Below are 27016 nucleotides of genomic sequence, written 5' to 3'. Positions count from 1 at the left end.
TGAAACTGCACGGGGGGGGGGGCATGTGAATTGTGTTGTATAATTTAGTATTGATTATTAACAACCTTACGAGCATCTTGTTGGATACATGTTAGATATAATAATAATAATAATAATAATAATAATAATAATAATAATAATAATAATAATAATAATTGAAAAAACAAAAAACTTTAAATTGAACCTTTTACCGTCACATCATTCGCAGTGGTCAGCATTTCAGACGGAAAGTAATCATCGTCACCTGACCTGCTGTAAAACCTCGTGATACTGACCGAAATTTTTCCCCCGCGTCAGCACATTGAAAAAGAGTGACAAAACCATTTTTGTCCTTTCAGTTAATGCTTTGGACGCAAAGGCTGAGCTCATTTTAGGTTGTTGTGAGACTGGAGACCGGCTCAGAAGCTGTTTATTTGGTGAATTCCAGTTACTTAAAAGGAATCAGCAGAGAAAAACTCTAACCGTTACAGATTCTCACCCGTGGCTTCAACTTTCATAGATCTTGGGCACTGTTAGGATCCGTGGCAAGGAACATGACAAAAAAAAAAAGGTGGTCAAAACGTGGCTGAGATAATCAACACAAATGTATTTAATAAATCAGGATGTAAGTAGAAAGAAACTAGTCTGACCAGGCACAGTCGACAAAACAAAAACAAGAATAGGCCCCAAACAACAGTATGAGTCCGTGCAGGATGGAGTCCAGAGAGGGACTGCTGGTGTTGGGCAGTGCTTTTTAAGCAGGGCTGGTGACCACGCTCACACCAAGCCAGGTGTTCAGGTGTACATTCAGCCTGCTAATTCTGGGAAGCAGCACCAAGACGTACAGGAACCTCCTCCATAGGTCACGGGCACTACGGTACATACTGTAGTCTTACCAAACTCATTAACCATTACTGTCTTGCATCGCTGTCAATAACTCCCCTGGACTCATGTACATTCTAGAAACATCAAAATCACTGTAAATCACTAAATTCAGATAAATCCCATCTGTTATATTCTGTACATACTTATGCTGATATGTATTATTAATTTATCATTATTCCATAACTGCATTTTATAGCAACAGTTCAATTATAATTGAACTGTGAGGCCATATATGTGTATATATATGAAATGTGTATATACTGTACATTTGTATTTGATTATGGTTGCATGGTGACTACTTGTGACGTGCAATGATAATAAAGTTGAGTTGAATCTGATTGAATCTAATCTAAAGAGGGATGAGACAACGCTACATAATATCGGGTCTAACTGAACCGACCAATTACAAGGAAACCATCCTATGAAGTGGCCCTACAAAGCTCATGTAAAAGGCATGAGACACGGGGGGGTGGGGGGTTCCTCTTGTTCAAATGTTGTAATCAACAGATTTTCATTGTATTGCACATTCACAGATGTTGATCAGTTTCAACATGCCAAACACATTTGTACAGAACTGTAAAATCAGTCAGCCACAAATAAAAGAAGCCAATAGATATTTAGTTGCTTGTGATTTCGTAGAATTTATTTTCCTTTAATCTGAAATTCAGATGTTGTGTAAAAACTTTTCCGCAGTTTTCTATCAGACGACGCGGCTTTTTCGCTGAAGCAATTATCTCAGGGTTGGGAGAGCGCGATCGTTAACTTTACAGTTTACATCATCGTCACAAAAGCGTTGAGAGTTGGCAAGGCGGGCATGGTGCTGCTGCTTGTTAACTATCCACGAGAACATTGTTGCATTACAACTGCTGCACTGCTGCAAAGTACCTAACCATCATCACTTTGGTCCTATAAAATGCATTTGTCCGAATTGAAACACTCAGTGTGAGAAGAAAGTGAAGTGGATACAGATCAAGAGAGAAAGCGAGAGCGAGAGAGAGAGAGAGAGAGAAAGACACATTTACTGTTCACATCATCTAGTGAGACAAACTGTATGGCACAATCCTTGTTTTAACACGTGGATCAACACACAACAGCAGTGCAGGCTGAGAAGATGCAGAATCAAAAACAAGGTTGTTGCCCAGTAAAACAAAAAAAAAAAACAAAGGCAACAGAAATAAATGTCTGTGACAAAAAAACAAAAAAAAATCAAACTAAAAATTCCATTTTCATTTTTACTTTTTCCTACACTAAAACCATATTTCAACAGACAGAGGGAGCTGAATTCCAGCTGAAAGAGGTGGAAGTCTGAGTGGATGGTGAACACTTTGGGTGGTGAGTCGGCAGGTGAAAAGCGATAGGAGGGAGGCGGGAGGGGCTGGGGGGGGGGGGCTGTCTAGACGAGCCTCCGTCTCTTGCAGTCGCGCTGGTCCAGCGGGTCCCTGGACTTGGCGCCGGCGTTGCCCAGGGGAGACACCTTGTTGAGCAGAGAGTCGTCGGACGCCTGGCCGAACAGCGCCATCAGCAGGGCAACGCCGAAGCCGGTGGCACGCTCGCCCTGCACGCACACAAGCAAAAGGAAAGAAGAAAAGACGGGAGTGAACAAAAGAGAGAGAGTATCCGACTGTCACGCTGTGAAATTGATCTTCATTTTATCTTTTAAGACTTCCTTTCCAGAGAGTCATTTTTTTTCATTTTGGTATCGGTATCGGAGTCAGAGAGTTCACACCAACTGTAGCTTGTTAAAGAAGAGGCACAGTGAATGGTTTTGTTCCATAGTAGTTTTGCCATCTCAAGCTTCTCTTTTCGTTTTTACAGTTGTCAAAAAAGTTTGGCATTTGGTTAATCCCATCTCTTTAATTCATCACAACCATTAAAAGTTATTAAACTTTATTAAAAAGTTGTGTGAGTCATTGGAAGGCGCTGAGTATTTGTGATTTTTTTCCACATCGTCTACATCTACCGGGCACTGTGTGGCTGTTCAGACATTTAGTTTGGCCCCAACAAATGAAAACCCGTGTTTCAATTAGGACAAAAAAACAAGGAGATGAGAGTGATCCTGCAGCCACTCACAGCGTGGACAGGAGATGCGATGTCAACATGGACCCAGACACCCGGCCAATCAAAACCCAGATGGGAACTGATGAAGAGGCCGGCGCAGGAGCTCTGGGCGTTCTCACGATCCTGTTGGTAAAGTAGAGGAGACCAAAAACATCAGCAACACTGTGTGAAAACTCACACTTATCAAGAGAAGGAGAGCACACACACACACACACACATGCATGCGCGCACAAACACACACACCAAAGGTTTAAATAAAAGTTATATATATATATAAATATATAATTTGATATTTTGCTCTTTATGTACTTCATTTTTGATTCTTCTACTTACTTATGGCTTCTAAAAGTAGTTATTTCATACCATAACGGTACACACACACACACACACACACACACACACACACACACACACACACACACACACACACACACACACACACACACACACACACACACACACACACGGATGTGGGGACTCACTGCCACAGAGTTCTTCATGTCGGCCATGGCGGAGGTGAACTCGCTGAAGTGCAGCTCTGGGCAGTAGACCAGCGGGTGGGCCAGGTCCCCGCTGCTGCGGCCGGCACGCACACACGCCACCTCCCACTCCTCGCTGTTGGTCATCACGGCCGCGTGGTGCTTCCCTGTGGAGATTCCCTGCACGGCGGCAACACAACACGACACCGTGATGACGTCATTTTTTGTCCGTGTTGTAGTCAAGACCGTGACCAAGTGAGAGCGAGACATTATCAAGACTCGAGGAAGGAGACCGAGACAAGACCCAGACTGTATGTATCAAGTCAAATAACTACATCAATAAATTACAAATAAAAACAGAACAAATGACCATTTTCTGATTTAAATTCAACTTTGGTTCTACATAAATGGAACAGAAACATTTCATTTCAGCAGGGTACCTTTTAATAATTTTGCTGCTTTGCCAGCTATTCTGAATCATTAAAAAAAACTCTGGGTGTCACAAACAGAGCGCAACAAGGCAGCAGCTGTATTCTTTTCTCTTATTATCGTGTCATTACAGTGTTGGCCGAGTCTCCACCACGATTTAAAAAAATGCTGAGTCTGTCCAGCCCGAGACTGAGGAAAGAACCAGTAAAAAAGCCTCAGAGTCCGAGACAGGACCAAGACCAATCTCTAGTACCACAATACATTTTGTTATGAAAGGTGGCGCCGCAGCCGAGGACGCCGACACCCACCTGAGCCCCTGTCAGTGTAGCCATGTCCAGGATTATATCAGCGGACAGATCCTTGCTGGCGTACACCACTCCATCAGCCAGCACCAGGCGGCCCTCGGCATCCGTGTTGTTGATCTCCACGGTCCTTCAAAGGAACGACAGAGTCACATGTTCAGTTCAGACAACTTCATTTATCATATACACATTCATTCATTCACACATATGTATATATATATATATATATATATATATATGTGTACCCACACAATATATATGTATGTATATATACACGCATGTATTTTAAAATGCGTTTTCACCAGTTGAGAAACGCTGCGCTCGAGCTTGGGATCCCACTTTTTGTTAAATCCCACTTGCAGGTGCAGACTAATGAAATGGTTGATTTGTGGTGGAGTTGTCGGGCGGAATCTTACTTTCCAGAGTACATAGTGTGAATGTCATCGGGACGTGTGGCGATGGGGCCCACTGCATTTTCTGCCAGGCAGAACACTGCGTGGAGGTTGTCCTTGAAACCCTGAGGCAAAGAGAGGACAGTTTGGTTTAGTGGTTAAAACAAACAAAACATGTATGGGATAATTTGTACGTATATTTAAAAAAAAAAAAAACGTCACCCCACCTGCTTGATAGTAGCTTTGAAAGCTCCCAGAATGGCAGCGGCTCCACCACAGTCCCTTTTCATCCCAGGCATGGTGGTCTGGTGAGATTAAGGATGAATACATGCATCTGCAGTGCCAGCTACTCGGAATGACAGACAATCGCGGCAGCTGAGCTACTGGAACATGCTTTAGCTGTGCTGAAGTCCCTGGCTGAGGGTGAGGCATACCTTCCCCTTGATGCTGAGTCCTCCGGTGTCGTAGACGATGCCCTTGCCCACCCAGGCGATGGTTTGAGTTGCACCTTCAGGCGTGTGGCTCAACACTGCCAAGGCAGGGGGATGCTCTGCCGCTTTGCCCACTCCATAAATGCCTGGAGGGGTTCAAAGGTCAAAGTTGCACATGATCATAACAACAACAACAACAACAACAACAATAATATTTATTTATGAGCTCCTTTCTGAACACGCAAGGACACTGTACAGGATAAGCCAAATGCAATAAAGCGACAGTGAAAGGCGACACACAGAAAAGAGTAAGGAAAATATAATACAATAAAATAAAATAAAATAAAATAAAATAAAATAAAATAACAACAACACAGAGACACAGTTAGAGTAGCATATCTTAAGCAGATGGTTTTTGAGTCTGGATTTAAACATATCATATTATAGCTATGATGACCTCTATAGGTTTTGGAATATTGTGACTTCCTTCAACTTGAATAATCGAAAACAAACAATACTCTCAAAACTTTCCTTTCAGATGTTAATGCACTTGGCTGTTTTTTTTTTTTTTTTTAATTTATTTTTTTTTTATGCATTGAATCCAGCACTAGTTAGTTTATCTTCAGCAACCCTCAGTTATTTTCTTTGACATAATTATTCAGGAACATGGGCAAGTTGACCAACAACTTTCACACAAACACAGGACTTATCCTGGGATGTGGTTGCTTGCAAAAATAAGTAACTACATATACAGTATGTATATTCCGTCAAATAATGCTGCGGTTTACTTCTGGTCAGTTTTGCAGCATTCTTCTACACTGGCTGGGTCATTCCATTACATTTCTAAAGGCTGAAACTTATTATCCAAATTAGGGGATTGTAACTTGTTTCATTGTATTTTGGTTGCGCCTTTGCTTGGCTAAATGTTGACAATGACTCTTTGGCTGGCTGGGCAACATCGATGACGCATGTCCACAGACGCAGTACCTCCGAACCCTCTTTGTTTCAGTTCCTCCCCACGAATGATTACTGGAGTGATTCCAAGTTCTAATCCCACAGTTTTGATTTCCTGAAAGAGAAACAGATGGGTGTGTTGAGGGGGCTGCGCGCTTGACGGTAAAACATGAGGGGAGCGAAAAATATTCACTCACTTGGAGGAAGTGATCTGTGTTCATCTCGTTGCACGGTGTGTCCACAATGCGAGCGGCCAAGCGCACACCGTCAGCAGCGTTGGAAAGACACTGAATCAGAAGAGAGCGAGACACCCAAATGAATAAACAAAGTGTTCTTTATCTTCTTGTACAGCAAGTCTGCTATTAAAAGACACAATTGTATAACTACATTCTCATCAGTGGCTGATAACCTGCAACCTTGTGAGTACACACATATGTATGTGAGTGTATATTATACACACACACACACACATATATATGTATATATATGTATATATATATACATATATGCACATATACATATACACAGATACACCCATACATATGTATATAATATATATATATACATATATATAAATAAATATTTTTACACACACACACACACACACACACACACACACACACACACACACACACACACACACACACACACACACACACACACACACTTCCCCAGTGTTATACTTTAATAAAACAGTCAAATGGATGCCCAACCAGCATGGAAACACTGAGTATCCATTGCGCACTGTTTATTACAAGTTTATTACAACAGTACCTCAATTTCAACAGCACCCAGAGGACTACTGTCGGGCCCGACGATCAGCAGCTCCACGGTCACGTGCTTCTTCTCTGCCTTGCGTGAGGCCGAGGAGCGGCGGGTGAAGATGGGGAAGGCCCTGGCGATGGCACAGGCCGAGGCAAACACATCGGAGCGCTCGCACACCATCTGGAGGGGCAGGGCAGAGCACAGAGTCTCTCGCTAGATGCAACTGCTGCAAATTACGCAATTTAAACTCTAAACATGTCAATATATCAGATCTTGAGCTTGGTACTTATAAACAACGTATTCATATATACCCATGCCCTTTTTGCAACACCATCCCCAATTAAACCGCATGAACTTAGATTCAGCGGACTCACAGCTCTCGACTTGAGTCATCAGTTTCTCACCGACGAGAATCTTTCTTTGCAGAGAAAGAAAGCAAAATCGCGCGAGCCGCAAAAAGACCGACAGTTCACTCTTCGTGTAGCACAAACTGACCACGATGCAGCGGCTGTTCCCTCCAGGGAGGCATGAGCGGACCAGGCGGGACACAAAGTGAGCGGAGGATGGACTGTTGTGCCTGCTGACGCGGGGGGGAAGTGCGGCCACCACGGCGTGGTTGAGGTACAGAGGGCAGCTGTCTGTCGGGTTCGGGTTCAAGGAGCCGAAGGCCGTCTGCCAGAGCTGAGAAGACACCACACAGAAAGGACTTTTTTTTTTAAATAGCAACATTGGCAACATCTGAAGCAATTAAAAAAACATTTTGTCCATTGGCAAATTTCATATTTGAACTATTTTTTTTTCTTCCTTTCAGATTTGCCCTCCGAGCATCATTTAATCTGCTCCTCTACACGAGTGAAAACACTGGTTTCCTTTCCTTGCTTTGGCTGCTAATTCTCTCCGTCAGAATTGTTCAAATTACTTCATAATAATTTTTATTCCATCATTATCAAGGATTAAACACAAAGGTATCATATTTTGACAGTGACTTTTGATTCCCATCAACAAAGATTTGTTCCCATTCAGATAATTCAAAAATAACCTGCATATAGATGGTATACAGAGTCCCATTCTGATAAACTGTGTCGGTGAACACAGGGTTAAGCCGAGGTTTTAATGGATAAACAGTTGGTAAATTTTTTAAATCCTGGAAAGACAAAAACAAAACCAAATAAACTAAAACACCCTCCTCAAATTTGATGGAGTGGATGATCGTGTCATGTAAAACTCTTGGGAGAATTAGCATAGAAGCAAGAGGGGTCTTTGAACTAGGCTTTGACCTATAGAGTGGCTGTCAGTGTTGCATAACTACCTATTTAAGACTCGTCTGAACACTGCTAAAGTTAGATCACAGCAGACAGCACAAGGAGCGGGTTGATTTCCTATGCTGTGTCCTGTGGACACACAAGTGGCATTTGCACTCTCGAAGAACAAGATGTCCCCGAAGTCAAAAAATATGAAACCAATATATTTTTTATTTTGATTTAATTAAAATACGAAACGGGGAATAATAATAATAATAATAATAATAATAATAAAAAAAATACTTTCTAAAAATACTAAAAAATTATTTCCAAGGATAATCATTACCCAAATTAGGCAACAATCAACATTAATATCAATGTGCGAGTGCTTCGAGACATCTCACTTTGGAACAGGCGTAGGCAAACTACGGCCCAGGGGCCATATGTGGCCCGTAAAGTTTTCAATCCAGCCCGCCAAACTTGAAGAAATTATAATAATATGTAAAAATAAATAAATAAATAAATAAATAAATAACAGTTTCTACATATCCCATTATATATATTTTTCCTCCCATGAGGTGGGTAACCAAAATACTCCATCCATCTGCTCCTGCAACTCCGTCAAATTTTAGAACCCATTGTGACCCACCAGTGAAAAAGTTTGTCCACAACTGCGTTAGAACCAAACAAGGCCTCGATTTAAAAGCAACACTATTTTATTGAGGTGCAAGAGGGATAATGGCACAAGCGGGACAACCAAGAGACCCCACTGCACAGTAACACCCACACTTGCTGAAGGTCCATTAAAAAAAACAACAACAACAACAGCGTAATCCAAAGTCTCCTGACTTAGTTCAGTCATCATCATCATCTTTCGCAAGTGAGAAGTAAAAGAAGGAACGGAGAGCAGGGAAGCAAGGGGATCAACCTGCTGGGTTAATGTCCAATCCAGGCCTGCTAAACTTGTGATGTCAATGGTGCCATTATTCCTGTAATACGCAACAGTTAAGTAAAAACTGGGTTCGAAACTGAATCAAAATATATTGCTACTTTAGCTTTAATTTTTCAAAAATAAATAAATAAATAAATAAATAAATAAATAAATAAATAAAAATTACAAGGAGCGCAGCCACTGGAGACTTTACTTGCGATGCCAAAACGAATTCGCGGAGGACGGGAAATGTTGTTTATTTCTCTTAAAAAGCGAATTTTATTAATTTAACTTGGGAAATGTTATCCCCGGGCAAAACAAAAAAACAAAAAAAAAAACACCGGAAAATGCGTCAGGAAACAGCGTCCGGGTTCGCAAATCAGGAAGAGGCTTTAAATATAGGTCAATAATGAAACTTCCCTGAGATTTGTTTGTCTGTAAAAACGCACATTGTGCATGTCCAATTGAGGACTGCTAGTGGACAAAGGGTGAAAACCTCATTCATTCATTCATTCATTCATCGTCATCAATTGTTTACCGTTTCTTCGAGATAACAAAGACGTCATCGGTCTTCGTAGTTGTTTGATCGCTGGCGTAACCTCGTACCGATCAATTTGTGTTGTTTTTTTCGGCAACAAAAGGGTTTAATGCGTCCTTAAGTACAAAGTTATACATTTTCTTTTGCCGTCTGAACAGACGATGACTGAGGTTAGCACAGCGCTAACATTAGCCCCAAGCCGTTGTCGCTCCGTTACCTCTTTGCTTATGACCGGCTCCAGTTTCCCCTTAATCTGGCTCCAAGTGACTTGCTGCAGAGCAGCCTGCTGTCCAATGATCAGGACGGGACGGTTCTGTGGCTCAGAGTCACCGGCACCAGCCGAGAACTCCAACACCACGTTAGCCATTTTCTTTCCCAAGGCGAGGTGAAGAGGAACCCTGGCTGGCTGGCTGCCACTGAAGGCAGCTGTCGTTCCGCCGGTGAAGCTTGGACCGGCTACGGCGTCCGGGAGAGGACAAAATTAAAGTCACAACGAGCGGCTGAACTATACTGCCCGCGTCTACGCTTCTGAGTAAATGTAAAACATATAGTTAAATATATAAATATAATTCAAATTTTAAAAAACAGAAAGAAACGGAACCAATCATTGTCACTTTTTTTTTAAATTATTATTATTATTATTATTTTAATTAATGGCTCAAGTAAAAATGACTTCCGCTCTTAATTTAAGATGGCCACTAAATAGAATAATAATAATCTAAAACCCAGTACTTATAAATGCAATTTTTGCTAAATTAATAATTTACAGCGTATATAGAGTACATACATCAATAATAAATTTCTACAATGATATTACTTTATAAAAAACAAACAAACAATACAGAGTTGTTTAAAAGGTAGTTAAATGTTTATTTGCTCTCTTAACAACGTCATCCACAACTAAATCGCATAAACTTTGAGTTACACCCTCAAATCTGTGAAATCTGAGCAATCTCAATTGGAAGAAACAGTTCACGTCTGAAAATCAATAAATACATGCATGATTTCAACATTTCACTGCGACATGCATTTTGAAATGCCAAAATTATATATTTTATTTTAATAATTCACTAAAATGAAGAAGACATGTTCAAGCTAATTAGATTTCTTGAGTTGTTTCAAAGCTAATTCTAAACACTCAGATATTCTAAATTTGCATAAAATAAAAAAAGAAACCCTCCTATATAATGTAAACGTTTACAGCTGAGTGCAAATGTAATAAATGCCATTAAAAACAAACAAACAAAGAGGCATTACAACAGAAAATTAAGAAATTATATGTGCAGCAATTACGTGACAATAAACTAACAAAGATTAAATCATATAAACTTTAGCCTTCTATATGGCAAGAATATAGCTTGTTGATTACAAACGCATAATTATCTGTCAGAACAGGTCAGACTTTAGTAAATTCGTAGTTCAAAAAGCATCATATTTTTAAAAATATACTGTATATAGTTTTGATCCTGCAGTATCCAGATTCTTTTTGAAGGAGCAGCCTGGCCATCAAATCCTGAATGCTTCATCACGTAGCGAACAACGCTTTGAAGAAAATCAGTGACTTAATTCAAATTTCCTCCCAATTGAGAGAGAATGAAAAGCACCGCTTCCTTTAGGTTCAATATCAAAATTAACATAAATCTGATATGTAAAGAATTCTTTAAGTGTTCGAGAAGGAAGGTTTCTGTAGTGCTACGATCAGGACTTCCTGCACAGAGACACACAAGGACATTGAACTTGGGTGTAAGACCCATGGAGAAATGTAGCTGTGCGTTTTCTTTCATTGGACAGTTTCCTTTTGAGCCTCGTGTTCAACAGAGGATATAGTTGGCCATGTGAGTAGGAATTACAATCTCATACCACTGAGAAATAACAGTAACGGTATATGAAATGCTACGCCTGAAAACACTGGTAAAGTGTTTACGCAAGATAGTGAGTGAGGTAGCAACGTGGCCCATATATCAGTGATGGGCAGGATAGGAGCAGAGCAGCCAACTCATCAAAAATATTCACCCTGTCTCTGTTTAGATAGCGTGTCTGAGAGGGGATACACAAGTCCAAGGTCAAAGCACTGGAAGACCAACTCCTCACAGCTTGCTTGATGGTTCCTTTAAAATGTTTACAGGATGGACTGCAGAGTTTCTCAGGAAGTCAAAGACAGATGGCACCAACGAAGAAAAGAAGAGCACATGAAACCCCCGCCAACGGGATGTGCCATCTGGAGCCAGGAGAAGCAGCAGACGTTTAAATTCCAGCAGTGGCTTAAGGAAGCAGGCCTGAGGTGTGGCACCAACCGAGGCTCTCGTCACGGCGGAGGAAGAAGAGAAGCCAGCGGACACAGGCGGCCGAGCCAGAAGAGCCCCCGTTCGACCAGTGGACCAAGACAAGCCACAGAAACAAACACCGCTGAGCCTCGAGAAGAAGTGTAAGAGACTCGACAAACACTGTCAGCACCAAAAAAAATGAAGCAAAATTCTCGAGTCCGGACAAATAGCCGAGGACATCGATTGAACACAGCTGTTGATGTCAAGGAGGAGAAGATGTTCGTTACAACTGACGAGGAAATCAAGCGGTGCACATCTTGAAGGTTGAGTCCAAATGAGGTCCCACTTGTAAGATAATAAACCAGGGTTGGAGCTCCCAAATGCAAGGCCGGGTCTGACGCAAGCTCCTGATAGAAAAGCCAAGCTGGGCCCAACTAAAAACTCTCAGACTCACCGTCTCACTGCTGTGAGAGAAGTGATGGTGGAGGAAGACGCTGGCAGGGAAATACATAAAAGACGCAAGTATAAAATATGCCATTATTACCGTCCATGTGCGTGCGCGCGCCTATGATTAATTCATATGCAACTTCTGTAAAATCCAGATCATATCAAAATAATAAAGTTCCCTATAAAAAAAGTAGTATCCATTAGACTTTGGGCTCCATATGAAAAATAGAGTTTTCTTCATTGCATAAAAAGTTTGCAGCACCCGTTAGCGACATTTTTTTTTTTTTTAAAAAAGAAGGACATTAGGAAACGACGTCTGAAATGTAAAATGCCATGCATAGTAACAAACACATACACACACAGACACACACACACACACACCCACTTGTGTTAGTGGAGAGCGTGGGCCCACACTTCACGCTTTGGTGGTTAGTGCCACAAAATTAGGTCAACACTAACAGTTGAAGGCTCTAGTAGAGCGGCTTGTGTCTGATTTTTAACACTAATATTCATTTTAACTGGTCACAACTTTGATTAAAGAAAAAAAAAATACAGTACATATGTAAATATACAGTACATATGTAAATATATATTTTTATATATATATATATCTATATTTATGGGTGAGAGAGAAAAGAGAATGCCTGCTATTAATAGCACTGTGCAACGGAAGAAATCAAGGTTAGTGGAGCTCAGCTTGTGCATATTGACACGCATGAGAGGAGGTGTGTGTGTGCTTGTGTGTGTGACCGCACTCCTTCCAATGGATATGTAAAATGGGACTGGTTAAGCTACAGTAACACTGTTTTTTTTTTTTTTTTTTTTACAGCCGTGGCCGTGCGCGGCTCAGGAGACTCAGGCGTGACACAGGTTGCCGCCGGAGCCGCACACCATGCCGCAGTTTTTCACGCTGGGGCCAAGGTGCGAGGCTTCCCCGCTGCCGGCCTCCCTGGGGGGGAAAGGCTTCATGGTGGAGAGGATGAGCGCCAGGCAGTCGGCAACGTCCTTATTTGGGGCACAGGCCAGAGCTGGCGTGTGTCCTGCAGAGGTTTGATAGGGGAATAAAACAAAGCAAAACAGTTGTGATATTTCTCATTATTAGCACTCTACAAAAAGATATCGTTTGAAGGAGAAGTTATGAATGAAAGAGGGATGCATATGGAGCAAACCAGCTTAATAAGTTTATACTTGTAATTGTCAAATTTCATTTATTGCAGTATTAGTACCTTTTTAAAAAATATATATATTTTTTTTATATTTGATCCTTTTTTAAATATTTTTTTTAATACTTATTTCCTAAATATATCGGACATGAATTATATGACTATCATTACCTTTTTTTTATTGCACGGATTCTTAAGTTCCCCACCAACTTAGAAACTGTATTAGAACAGCGCGATGGGAAAGAGTGTGGGTTTGGTTGTAACGGGGTGTATTTTCTTTACTTTCTTTTAGGAATTAATTTCCTGCGTTGATATGATTTAATGATATGTACACACTTTGTAAAGCAACATGTATCACTCACTTTTTCCCCAATGAAAAAAGTTTAAGAACAATTAATAATTACAATCAATTATTTTTTTACATGACTTGACTGAACTTTTGGGATTGTTTTTCTCAACCAATCATTATCACTGCTTTACCGTCCTCGTCCACGGCCATGACTGCTGCTCCCCTGCTCAGCAACACCTGCACCACGGTGGCCAGACCTTTCCTTGCTGCTATGTGAAGGGGCCTGCGTGGGGAAAAGAGGACAGGTTGATTGCACACTAGCTGTGAAGGAATCACAACAAGGCAAATATTTTATTCCAAGACCAGCTGCATTTAAAGTGAAAGGGTGCAGCACACACGCAAGGTGGGCAGAGAATCTGGTGACATTTCTCCAAGAAAAACAGTGTTACCCACTTACTTATTTACTTTATTTATTTATTTTTAATTTTATTTTTTATTTGTTGTCAATTTTATTTCAACAGGGTTAAAGGACTTTTGTATCCTTTTTGTGTATTTATTTTTGTTTAATATGATATTGTAAGGAAGGGGCAGGACTAAATAAGCTGTTGCTTCCTCCTGTTGCCTCTTGAACTCACACTGCTCAGTTTTAATTTGTTGGTTTTTTGGGTGAATGCGACTGTCTCAGTTTGTGCTTTCATGTTACTTTCATTATTACTTGATTTGGTTGTTTGAGAAATACTAAACAATAAACAAAATAATAAAACAAATAAACCATGCTTTTATACAAAATATAGGCTCGAGCCCCCAAGCCAGGGGACACTTTCTGTAGGAGTAGAATTTGGATTTATTTTTATTTTGATGAGATTCTTTTTTTTAAATTTTTTTTAAGATGATTGTATTCAGTTTAAAACAACAGTTTTAAACGGATCATGTCTAATAACATTGGACTGCTGCATTGTCCCAACACTTGGATTCATGTTCTATTTTACTACTGTGTAAATTCCCTTACTCAGAAAGAATTTATGTAGATTAGAAACTTCAAATTATAGTCAGTGAGTGCAATGTCTACTTTGAGTGTCCTATCCCTTTACACTGAGCATTTCAGCTACACCGTGACAAAGATAAGATGACGGAAAACTTCATAATCTCCCTTGTTCTAATAATATAACCTATGGTTGATAATCAATAGCTGGAAAGAGTCGAAGTGACAGCCTCACGAGGACTCACATTTGGAGGGCGGCATTTGTGGCGTTAATAAGTGAGGAGTCGCTGATCTCACCCAGGATCAACAGTGCACACATCTCATGACCCTGCCGGGAAACACAGACGTACAAACATTTTTTTTTTGTAACTTAACACGGCAACACAAGCACTTTGTTCATTCTGAGAACTCTAGAGGAACTGAAACACTTCTAACTGCTTTGGCCCATAGCTCATAATAATTGCAACACCGCCTGAAAACTACTCATACTTCCCCTTTAGTCTGGATTGACGGTGGGTCAGACAAATGAGACAACGCTGTCATAGAAAAGGATAAAGGTCTGAGAGCAGCAGTCTTTCAGCCCAATTTAAAATCAGTGACACAAAGCATTAAACAAGCATGTTTGTAATATTAGCACATTTCTGCTGCTGATTTTAATGATTTAAAACAGTCAAAGCTAAAGCGTGCACATGAACATGTATGTGTGTATGAAACCTTGCCGCAGGCGAGGTGAAGGGCAGTGTTATTGTTGACATCCACCAGGCTCAGGTCTGGCTTGGCTTTGTGCAGCAAGAACTCTGAAATGCAAATAAAGGAACAAAAAGTTTAAATGGGAAATGGACTGCACTTATGTAGCGCTTTTTCTAGCACCATCACGGTACCCCAAAGCGCTTTACAAAGGCCTCTCATTCACCCATTCACCAACACATTCACACACCAATGGGTGGCTGCTGCCATGCGAGATGCTGCCTAGCCCCATTGGGAGCAATTTAGGGTTAAGTGTCTTGCCCAAGGACACAACGACGGACTAGGACGGAGCGGGATTTGAACCAACAACCTTTCGGTCGTTGGACAACCCGCTCTACCTCCTGAGCCACAAGTCGCCCGTTTGTTGTTGTTTTTTCCCCCCCTAGCGCATGAAACAACTTCATTCAGTGACAATCTGAAGCATCTGGTGTATTAACCTCTGTAAGGTAGTGATGGGAAGAAAAAAAAACACACACACACACACACACACACACACACACACACACACACACACACACACACACACACACACACACACGAAAAGACCAACGTTTTTGGTCCCATGCATACAGTTTGATTTCATTAAAATTTTGTAACAATACATGTATGATAATTATCGATAACTACACTAACCACACATTGCAGTCACTTACCCACGGCCATTGTCTGACCACAGTCAGCAGCCACCATCAGCGGCGAGCATCCGCAGCCATCCACAGAATTCACCTCTGCTCCCTGGTCCAGCAGCAGCTGGAGCCCAGCAACATTACCTGAATAAGCCACCGCATGCAGCGGAGCCCTGCAGCCACAGGTGTCAACACATTGGTTCTCCTCGGCGTGTACAAAAAGGCGTTTCTTCTATTATACTATTACTATATTGCTGGCTTGCAAGCAGTGCTGTAGTGGTGAAATCAAGAGTGGGTTATATAGATGTCTGCTGAAGGTTTCGTAGCTAATGATAAAGGTTGATAAACTATTAAATAATGACTAGAATAACAAAAATAGTGTAAATATTCACATGCTGGATACAATGAATTCTAGTGTAGAGCCTTGTATTCAGAGCGATATTGTGGAAACTACAATGATGGTGTCACAGTACTGGTTGACGTGTGTCAGTACTGCAGCTGATGTTGAGGCTTATACGCCTGCTTACTGCTGTCACACTGGCTCCTCCCCACCATCCTCTCACTGACTATACCCACACAGCACATTTTGAGGGTACAATGGCGGAAAAAAGTTTTCGGACACTCTCAGAATTTTACTCAATCACAGAGTTGAATGTTTCCCTCTCTTGCTTACTTGTGCTGACAAGCTCGTTAAAATCTATGCAGCATTTAAAAAGGTAAGTGCACAGTGTTCACTTGCTTTAGCCTCCAATATAGCACTGCTTGTAAGTGGTAACAAAACTCAATCGGATTTGGTAGCTTTCTCTAAATGCATTAAAACAAACAAAAACATCCAATGCAATGCCCATGGTTGAACTCACCTTCCTTTGGCATCACTGAGGTTAACAATCTGAGAGCCAACAGTCTTCAGAAGAAGAGCAGCAGCAGCACCGTGTCCTTTCACACTGTGCACAAACACACAGCGGTCACATTATTAAGAACCTTGGTGTTGGATCAGGAGTAACTGACATCCAGTGATGCTGCAGCAGGACTCACAGGGCACAGTGGAGAGGCGTGAAGAGGTTCCCTTCTTGGTTGCTGGAAGGTTTGTGTTCAAGTAAAATGCGCAAACATCCATCATGGCCTGAAGACAGGAAGGGGTGGGTGGGTGGGGGGTTGGGGGGGATGAATTATTGTTAACAGAATGTTTGGTACCCAGGAGTGCGGTGGCGGACAGTTCATATATGACTGTCCCAAGCACGTTTCAGACGACCCGGTTTCTCACCGTGGTAGGCAGCCCAGTGGGTGGGGGTGTAGCCGCTGTAGTCCAACATGGAGTCCAGAGGGTCTGCTTTCAAGGCAGCTTTGAGGAGAGATCGCAGCAACTCTGTGTGCCCCAGAGATGCTGAAAAGTGCATTGGAGTTCTTCCCTGAGAGTCTCTGTAAAGAGCAGAAGCCCCGTGTTCCAGCAGGGCGGATACACAACCCTCACTGGCCAACACCACCTGCAGAGAGTCCACCAGAAAACAGTTGCGGAACAAGGATACGTCCAAAACTCTTGTGTTTAAAACAATGACACACACACACACCACACACCACACACAACACACAACACACAACACACAACACACAACACACAAACACACACACACACACTTACAGCTCTGTGCAAAGCAGTAAAGCCCTTTTTGTCTGCTGCATCAGCCTTTGCTCCCTTTTCCAGCAGAATATGAACACAGTCAGTGTGGCGTCCCAGAGCTGCAAGCATGAGCGCCGTCCTGTACACGGAAATGGAAGCAATCAACAAGAACAGCAAGAAATCATCTCCTCCTTTCAAATCTTATTTGATTTCATTTTTCTAAAGTAATGCCATTTTGCAAAACGGTTACGGTAATTACAAAAAAAAGAAAAAAGCAGGAGAGGTGAAAAAAAAAAAAAAAAAAAGTCTGTCAATTAATACAAATAAATTGCAGAAATACAGATACTCACTGTCCCTGGGTATCTGGGCTGTCAATGATGTCAGCACTATGTTCCATGTTAACCAGTTGAAGCACACAGTCCATTTGGCCTTCAGCAGCTATACATGGCAAGAGCAAGACGAGACATATCAAATCATTTAAGGCAGAGACAAAAGAGTTTGACAATTTTAAAATGTGTGTTTCCACCCATGCCATTTTTTCCCCCGAAAAAGGCATCCACACACACACACACACAGACACACACACACACCTGCAGCGTGGAGAGCCGTCCACTTGCGCTTGTGCTCTTTGACTCTGTAGGACGCCTGATGTTTCAGCAGCATTTCCACACACAGGGCGAATCCCCTCTGCGCTGCCAGGTAGAGGGCAGTTCTTCCCTCCACGTCCCTCACGTCCAGACTCACCAACGTCTCCGACAGCAGTCGCAGAGCTTCACAGTGGCCATAATAAGCCTGGAACGGCAGTGGAGTCGGGTCAAAATATCAGGCTGTGCCGCACGGCATAATTACAGTTTAATGCATGTTCACTTACAGCTAAATGCAAAGGGCTGACTGGAATATTACTTTCAGCCTCCTCGAGGCAGTTGAATGAAATCTCCAAAAGCTGCAAAGGTCAGAGAAAAAAAAATTGTATAAATGAAATTAAGCAATAAATAAAAACAAAACAAAAACAAAAGTGTGACCTGTCTTCAATAAGCGCTTAGCAAGGATGTAAAAAGGAGCCAAGAATGAAGCACTGACCAGTTCCAGGTGCTGTTTGTTCCCTAAAGCTGCTGCATAATGGACAGCACTGTAACCTTTGCTGTTCTTCAGGGTTGGATTGGCCCCGCTGTCGAGCAAGCAGTCCAAACACCTAAATAAAAACAAAAACAAAACAAAAAATGTATAAATTTTTTAAAATCTAAAATTTGTAAAAATGTGAATCCAGCGTAGGGTATTACTTTTTAACTCATTAAGACTTAAGGGACCCTGAACAAAAATGCTCAAATACACCTAAACAGGAGATGCCACATAAAAGATGCTTAAGTTGCACCTTCTAAGCTGCATCAGGTGAGAACATATGAAAAAAAGGAATTAAATAGAAGGGCGTTGTATTGATAAAAAAAAATGTAATCTTAAAGTGAAACTTTTATTCAATGAGGGAAGAAATAATCAATGAAATAATAATGCAATCATCATTTTCTACATTTAAACAACCTATTCTGCATAGTGCACTCGCATGCACAAAAATCTCCACCTTATAAAACATGACTGAGACATGACTTACATTAAGGCCTGTTGTTCCTTTTCCTCGCCGTAATCACTGATTGTTTCCCTTCTGTGGGTAAATACAAAAATAATATATATATATATATATATAAACAAATACACAAAATGTTAATTACGTCATTTAAAAATACTGCTTTAGTACTAAGCGAGAATGTGGCCCCTGGAGTAAAAGACAGGAAAACAAGCTTGATTCTCTCACCCACTCAAACTGAATGAGGCAGCAGCGTAGTGCAAAGGGCTGCAGCCAATCAGGTCCAGCTCGTTGACCTCGGCCCCAGCCCTCACCAAGGAGACGATGCACTGGCTGTTCCTGTTGGCAGCAGCGTAGTGCAGCGGAGACCTGCAGGACGGAACGGGTGCCGGCTGTGACGCCATCTAATGACAAAGCTTTTGGTTGTCGGCTTCAGACAGACAGGACTGCGTTACCTTCCAAGATGATCTTTCACATCCACCTCAGCAGCACAACCCAACAGCAAGTTGAGGCAGTCTATGTTTCTGTCAACAGATGACGAGAAAGTCTCACAAGGTTTTATTTGCAAAATAAAAAAAATTAACTAAAGGATATAAACCATGCTATACTAAAATGATGATCATAATATCATAACTTTATTCTTGTAATAATGCAATTTTTCACTTGCAACTTTATAACCTTTTTCTAGTGATATTACGACTTTAATCTCATAAACATCATATTAATTATTATCAAAATAACGATTTTTCTTCCCACTCTGTGTGGCCCTTATACTCGGTTGTATAATCTACATATAGTCAGAGAATTAAAAAGAGATATAGTTATTCATCATCTAATAATGGTTCTATGTGTGCGTCTCACCCTCCATGGGCAGCTGCATGTAGGAAGGTCCTCCCGAAATCATCTGTGGTGTTAATATCAAAGTCGACAGAGTGCGCGGTGGAAGGAGTGAGGCAAAACTGGCCTGAGCGACACACAAAAATTACGGAGAAAAACAATTCAGTCAACAAACAAGAAAAAAGTCATAGAAGAAGAATAAAGGAAGAGCAGCATAAAGGAAGCAGGTCGCGGCTGTGATCCTACCTACCGTTACACAGTAACTTCCGGCAACAGTCTGGGAAGCTGTGGAGTGCCGCCAAATGTAGCGGAAGCATCCCATCGAGCCCTTGCCTTTTGGAAAAATGATTAAAAATTCATCTGCTTAGCATGTTAACACTAAATAATGATTACACATTTCAAGGAACACAACATAGTTCAGTGATGACAAGTCCCTTCTTACACTGGAAAGATCTACATTAGCATAAATTTGAGCACATAACACTTAACTGATTTTTAAACCAATTAAATAAATGGCTGATTTATAATTGGCATGTCATCAATAAAAAAAAAACAATTCGTTAATTGTTCAATTCATATGAAAGACCAGCTTGTGATTACAGTTCTGCGTTTTTTTTGGTCATTTTAACTCTCTCATTTATTCTTTCAAAACTGATTTATAACTGATTATTCAAATCAACAACACACACGTTATCAACAGATTGCAGGCAACTGGCAGTTGATTGTGCACTGACAGCGAATATATAATCAATCAGTCAATCAATCCATTAATCAATCAATAATGTGGGGTGTTAGAAGAGTTTGCCGCCACTTAATAAACTCTTTTAAAAGCAGCGAAAGATCTAAGGACTCACTTGGTCTTGTCGGCACCATTGGACAGCAGGGCGCTGATGAGCAGCTCTTGGCCACACCTGGCGGCAAGGTGAAGAGGAGTGTTCCCATGGATGTCAACACAGTCAATCTCTCCGCCTACATGCACAAGGAGAAGGAAACATGCAGTTTATAGGGCGTCAGTAGGAAGTTAAGGGCAATGCGCTGCTGTTCTGTGACAGCATGTCATAGTGCAGGTGGTTCCTCAGTCACCATTTTGAATCAGAATCTGGGATCCTGTGAATCGACCGTGCATGGCAGCCATATGCAAAGGGCTCCTTCCCTCTTTATTCTGCAAAAGAAAAAAAAAAAAAAAAAAAAAAAAGGTATTGAAATGAGCATTTTCATGTGAGCTTAGATCCTTGCGATCATCTTTAGTGTGACTGATGACAGCAACCTCGCAACACGTTCTGTTTGAGTTTGTGAATTTCATTAAACAACATGTGAAAAACAACGAAATAGAATCGAGGCAGAATTAGGAATTCCCCCCACACATACAAACTCAACAACATCAGCGAAAAAGAACTAAAAACAAATATTAGAAAATAACAATAAAAAAAACAATACCTCAGCCTGGAGTCAATTTACAATTAAACCTCACATTTGAAAGAAGTTGTGAGTAACTTTTCTAGTCCTAAAAATAAAAGAGCCAATTAACCTCAGCACGAGAAGCGTTACGTATATAACAAGTCAATGAGGTGCGTCAGACAAAATTAAATCAACCCGTCAATTCCTTTTACGCAGCCAAGCTGTCCACGTTCACCTGCACATTGACGTCAGCGCCGTTGTTGATGAGCAGCTCGAGGCACAGCACGCCGCTGGCGGACGCCGCGGCCAGGTGCAGCGGCGTGCTGCCGTGGTGGTTGGGCTGGCCGATGTCAGCGCCGCAGTTGACCAGCTCGGTGGCCACGGCGTCTTGGCCGTTCAGGCAGGCCATGTGGAGAGCCGTGTTGCCGAAAACGTTTGTGTCGTTAGTCTGAAAGCACGTCAAAGAGTAAAAAAATAAGCGTCGAAAATTTAAATAGGTTCATTTCATTTATTCTTTACTCTTGTTGCATTGTGATTATGTCGTGCATGGCTCTTTTATTGTGTCTTTTATATCTTTTGGATGTATTATCTTGATTTTTTTCTGGACCATTTGTGTCTGTAATAAAGTTTATTATTATTATTAATAATAATAATAATAATAATAATAATAATAATAATAATAATATTAATAAAATAGGACTTTTTGTTACATTTTCAAGGCAAAAGCTAAATGGTGAGTAATGGCAGTGAATAACAATAATTCAATTTCAAGAGTGAAATAAATCAAAGTAAAACAAAGTAGCACAGCAGTCTGTCAGTCCCTCTGTAAATTAATGTAAATTAGACACAGCTGCTACAGTACAGTGTGGTTAGTAGCTAAAGCTGCTGCCCATTTTAAGAGCGCCACCTGCAGTATGGGAGGAAAAAGTGAAGTAGTACACAGTGGAAAAACCACAAAGGTCAAAGGTGAATACAACTGACAGCGCAGTCATGAAGAAGACACAGAGAACATGGAGGAGAGGATAACAGCCACCGTACCTCCACCACCAGCCTCAACAGATATTTGATCATGTCCAAGTGTCCGTTGACCGCTGCGGCATGAAGTGGAGTGTAGCCCTGTTTATCCTTACACATCACATCAGCAGTTTGAGACACAAGCAGCTTCACGACCTCCAAAAAGCCTGAAAGAAGAGATCAGCAGGTATTCTTAGGCACAATCCCAAATCAGCCCTTCGGCCCGGCCCCGCCCTTTTCGCACGTTCCCCTGCGGGGGTTTAGGGTGTCCAGATCCTCACACACACTGAGGGGGAGAGTGCTGAGATTTATCCGGACTGCGCTACAAACAGCGGAGTTTGAGATATTTTGCGCTTTGGGAAGGGGTCAGGCTAAAATTGAACTGGAACTGGGCCTAAAGCGAAGCAAAAAAATAAACATAGTTTGCACATTGCAGATGAGTTTATCTGGATGAACTTTGGCTGTGCTGCTGAGCTATGTGCTGATAACATAGGTCATATACAATTGTATACACATATTTGACAGTCAAGAGTTTTTGTCCTCGCTTCAAAGCAGAAAAGTAGAATTTAAGCAGATCAAATTTACTGCGATAACTGGATTTACTCTATAATAGCCAAGAGTTCCTGAAAGGGAACTTGAGTTCCGTTCACTTGTTCAGTTGTATCAGGGAGCCCACAGCACACTCTATATTTCAGTAACAGAGTAAACGACAGTGGCCTCTCTCAGCACTTATTTGCCCTTTAGAAGCACTTTAAAAATGGTCCACCACATTGAGCTCAGCATGCAAAGTGCATTTTGTGCATTTCTTTGTTTTTCTCAATAAAGCAGATGAATGACAGTGTGTGGCCATGTTTACCCTGATATGCAGCCCAGTGGATTGCTTGTCTTTCCTTCTTGTCTTTGGCCTGCGCATTGGCACCTTTGCATAACAGCAAGCGTACCATCTGCAGAAACAAACAATTGATCCCTCAGCCAATTGGCAAAGCTGATGGAAGATGTTGGTTTGTCTGAAAAGTTTGTCTTGAAGATGCTCAATAAGGTAACTTGGTACAAGTCTTATACAAATTATAATGACATCATAATACACTGCCTGGCCCCCCAAAAAAGTTGCCACCAAAAATACAGGTCACACACTCTAATATTGTGTGGGGCCGCCTTTAGCTTTGGTTGCAGCACGCATTCGCTGTGGCATTGTTTCGTTAAGCTTCTGCAATGTCACAAGATTTATTTCCATCCAGTGTTGCATGAATTTTTCAGCAATATCTTGCATTGATGATGGTAGAGTCTGACCACTGCGTAAAGCCTTCTCTAGCATATCCCAAAGATTCTCAATGGAGTTCAGGTCTGGACTCTGAGGTGGCCAATGCTTTCGTGAAAATCATGTCTCATGCTCCTTGAACCACTCTTTCACAATTTGAGCCTGATGAATCCTGGCATTGCCGTCTTGGAATATGCCCATACCATCAGGGAAGAAAAAAAATCCATTGATGGAATAATCTGGTCATTCAGTATATTCAGGTAGTCAGCTGACCTCATTCTTTGAGCACATACTGTTGCTGAACCTAGACCTGGCCAACTGCAGTAATCCCAGATCATAGCACTGTCCCCACATGCTTGTACAGTAGGCAAAAGAAATGATGAGTGAATCACTTCATCTGCCTCTCTTCTCACCCTGATACGCACATCACTCTGGAACAGGGTAAGTCTGGAAAAAAGTCTTCAATTTGCTAGGGAGCATAAAGATTGGACTCTGGAGCAATGGAAGAAGGTCATGTGGTCCAATGAGTCCAGATTTATGTGCTAGAGAAGGCTTTGTGCAGCGGCCGTTAGACTCTACCATCATAAATACAAGATCTTGGTGAAGAATTAATGCAACACTGGATGGAAATCAATCTTGTGACATTGCAGAAGCTTGTCGAAACAATGCCACAGCGAATGCGTGCCGTAATCAAAGCTAAAGGCGGTCCAACAAAATATCAGAGTGTGGGACCTGTAGTTTTGGTGTCAACTTTTTTTTGGGCCAGGCAGTGTATTTACCACAAATCTCCACAGGCCAATCTAAGAAAACGCCACTGATTCATTACGCAACACTTTCATAAAACAAACAGATGAATATGTTTCAGAGCAATGTTAGGCACAGCTACAACAGCTCACCTCTCTGTTGCCACTGTACGCTGCATGATGCAGAGGCGTCCTTCCAGATCTGTCCGCAACATCCAGGCTGCACACGTGCGGTACCAAAGCTAAAGCACACCCAGTGGCCCATTTGGAAACAGCAAAGTGTAATGGCGTGTGCCAGAACTTGTCACGTGCATTGACCTCTGCCTTGTGCTTGAGCAGGAGAGCCACAGCTTTCTGTCAAAACAATTTAAAAAATAAAGAAAAAAAATAAGACGAAGAGTAAGACAAACAACATTAAAATCTGGCAGTCAAGCTCTTAAAAAAAGTAATTCTCCCCCTTTGAGTTGAAATAAAGTCTTACTTCGTTCTGTGAGGTAGCTGCTCGATGTAAGGGAGTGAGCAAACCCTGGTCCTTAGCGTTGACATTGGCGCCTGTAGAACGGTTATAAAGGTTCGTAACTATTAAACATGTTACACATATAGTGCAGGCACACAGTTCATAATATGTCTTTTTGTGCCACATGACCTGTTGGCGATAAATGTCCAGTTTACTCATAAACTCTGAGTGAAGTTTTTTTTACCAGAAGCAATGAGCAGCTCCATAGTGTTGACATCGCCCAAGTAAGCAGCAGCATGAAGTGGCGTGCCTTGCTCTTTATCCTGAGCAAAAAGAAAGTGGGGGGGGGGGAAATGACCTGAAGTGTTCTTTGTTGCAATAAAGCATTTCACATGATCAATTCATCATCTCAGAACAGCTGCATCTTGGCAAAGAACCATGACAGCCTAGTATTGTAACATCTTACGATCACACCCCTAATTCCAACTCAAGTAGTTTGCGTATGCAATATGAAACTTTGAGCTCGCCTAAACTTTACCGTTTATGAAGCAGCTGGTAATTATTGCAAAGAAAAACAGGACACTATTACATTGTTAGGATAAAGTTAAAGTTTGCAATGCAGGGCTGCATGAATATTTTCATCTAAATATAGAGCCAAATGATTGTATGAAAAACAAAAACAAAACAAATAGAATTACCAGCGAATTCACATCTTCACTGTGGTCCAAAGAAAATGCAACTTCCTCTGCATTTCGACTGAATATAGCTTGGACCAATGGCGACTGGAAGAGAGATAAAATGAAACATGTACAAAAATTAAAAGCAAATTATACTACTCACTAATGATGGTCTATGATCTCAAACATACCAACATCAACACAGAATAGTCTTTTAAATGTGTTGCCATCAGCAAAGTGCTGGTATGTTTTGCCTTTAGATCATCAGTATTAACATAATGCAAGAGCTATCAGCGGGTACCAATCAATCTGTGCATTGTTTTTTATTTTATTTTATTTTATTTTTTTAACGAAAAACGTCAATGCATAAATTGAATGGAGAACACGAACAGTAATAATGATGCAAACGGGGCTTAATATGCATTAACATACAACAATTAGTCAAGATTTGCATCAAATGTCAAAGTTAAAACAAACTAAACAATCTCATAAAGACGTTTGCCATCGTCACTAACAGGATTTCCGACTTAATAGAGGGTTTGCACTTCATGTTCTAAGAAGTCAAATTACTCGAAAACTAGGGTGAAAAACGTCTACTTAACTTAGTTAACATTACTTAGCCATTACACGGACCGTCGAGGAGACGACTCATTAATTTTGAGTGAAAACTGAGACAGTGGGTTTCCGTCACAAGCCTTATAGCAAACTTTGTCACAAGATATCGCTAACATGCCTGCTGTTAAACAGTGTTGCAGGCAAACAGCACAGTTTATACCACTAGTAAGATGACACATGGGTTGACCGTTAAAAAAAAAAAAAAAAAAACAACAACAACTCAGATTTACCTGGTCTTCGATATTTCTTAACTCCATGTTCCAGACACCCGGTTAACCCTTTCATTGAGACCTGAGAGTAGAACCTAGCAGCATTACGTGTTATGTTGTTCTGCAGGCTTGTTAGCCTAGCTTTTGGCTGGGGCGGAGCTCTGCAGTCTGCGAATATGGGACCACTGACACGGCAGATGTCATGGTATCGCGAGAGAATTAAAACGTGATTTGGAGACGTCTCGACGATGCTGTTTTCTTATGACGGAAGTTTGTCATTTTCTTATTACAAATCTTACTACAATGCCCGAAAGCCTCAACACCACCACCACCTGAATTAGATTCGACTTGAAGTATTTTTTCTGTATTTTATTATTATATTTAATCAAACTCATTCATTATCAACTTTGATGGAAGGTTAAATTGACTGACTTTTTGATTAATTTTATATTTTATTTATTTCGTTTTATATTGTGTCTGTAAACAACAAAACGAACAAGATATTAAATTTAAAAAAATAATTAAAATGTGTTATCTGAACAATTTAAACCTTTTCCTTTGTAATGATCAATCTCATCCGTAATGAAGGTTTTGATAAGATCGAAGAAAAAGGGGAAGAAGTCACCTGAGGGATGACCACCTAAAACCTACATTGCAACGTTTCAACCGACGGCGAATGAAAAGCCTTGTCATCGCGCATGCGCAGCGG

General features: G+C 41.2%; 2 protein-coding genes across 2 annotated transcripts; both read right to left on the bottom strand.

Annotated features, from left to right (window-relative positions):
• Window positions 1-1480: 1480 nt before the first annotated feature.
• npepl1 (aminopeptidase like 1) lies at window positions 1481-9824 on the bottom strand. Its single transcript, XM_076024468.1, has 12 exons — window positions 9602-9824; window positions 7170-7355; window positions 6684-6854; window positions 6107-6196; window positions 5943-6024; window positions 4959-5101; window positions 4752-4829; window positions 4549-4649; window positions 4139-4262; window positions 3405-3581; window positions 2935-3045; window positions 1481-2419 (listed from the first exon to the last, which is right to left on the bottom strand). Exons 1-12 carry the CDS (start codon window positions 9749-9751, stop codon window positions 2258-2260), a joined length of 1575 nt encoding a protein of 524 aa, XP_075880583.1. The 5' UTR covers window positions 9752-9824; the 3' UTR covers window positions 1481-2257.
• Window positions 9825-10230: 406 nt separating this feature from the next.
• Window positions 10231-26505, bottom strand: ankrd52b (ankyrin repeat domain 52b). Its single transcript, XM_076024461.1, has 28 exons — window positions 26329-26505; window positions 25505-25588; window positions 25051-25129; window positions 24831-24901; window positions 24503-24703; window positions 23205-23292; window positions 22373-22515; window positions 21570-21782; window positions 21020-21098; window positions 20791-20905; window positions 20187-20269; window positions 19961-20063; window positions 19555-19623; window positions 19328-19468; window positions 19127-19177; window positions 18601-18712; window positions 18392-18463; window positions 18111-18312; window positions 17871-17958; window positions 17542-17659; window positions 17167-17386; window positions 16938-17025; window positions 16763-16846; window positions 15930-16075; window positions 15244-15326; window positions 14775-14857; window positions 13739-13830; window positions 10231-13135 (listed from the first exon to the last, which is right to left on the bottom strand). Exons 1-28 carry the CDS (start codon window positions 26353-26355, stop codon window positions 12951-12953), a joined length of 3120 nt encoding a protein of 1039 aa, XP_075880576.1. The 5' UTR covers window positions 26356-26505; the 3' UTR covers window positions 10231-12950.
• Window positions 26506-27016: the final 511 nt, after the last annotated feature.

This window comes from Nelusetta ayraudi, unplaced genomic scaffold (assembly GCF_046127955.1).
Source record: "Nelusetta ayraudi isolate G7.1 ecotype Tasmania unplaced genomic scaffold, CSIRO-AGI_Nayr_v1 ptg000017l, whole genome shotgun sequence".
NCBI classification, from domain to species: Eukaryota; Metazoa; Chordata; class Actinopteri; order Tetraodontiformes; family Monacanthidae; genus Nelusetta; species Nelusetta ayraudi.
Note: the sequence above shows the minus strand (reverse complement) of the source record. Positions and strands in the feature narration are given on the sequence as shown.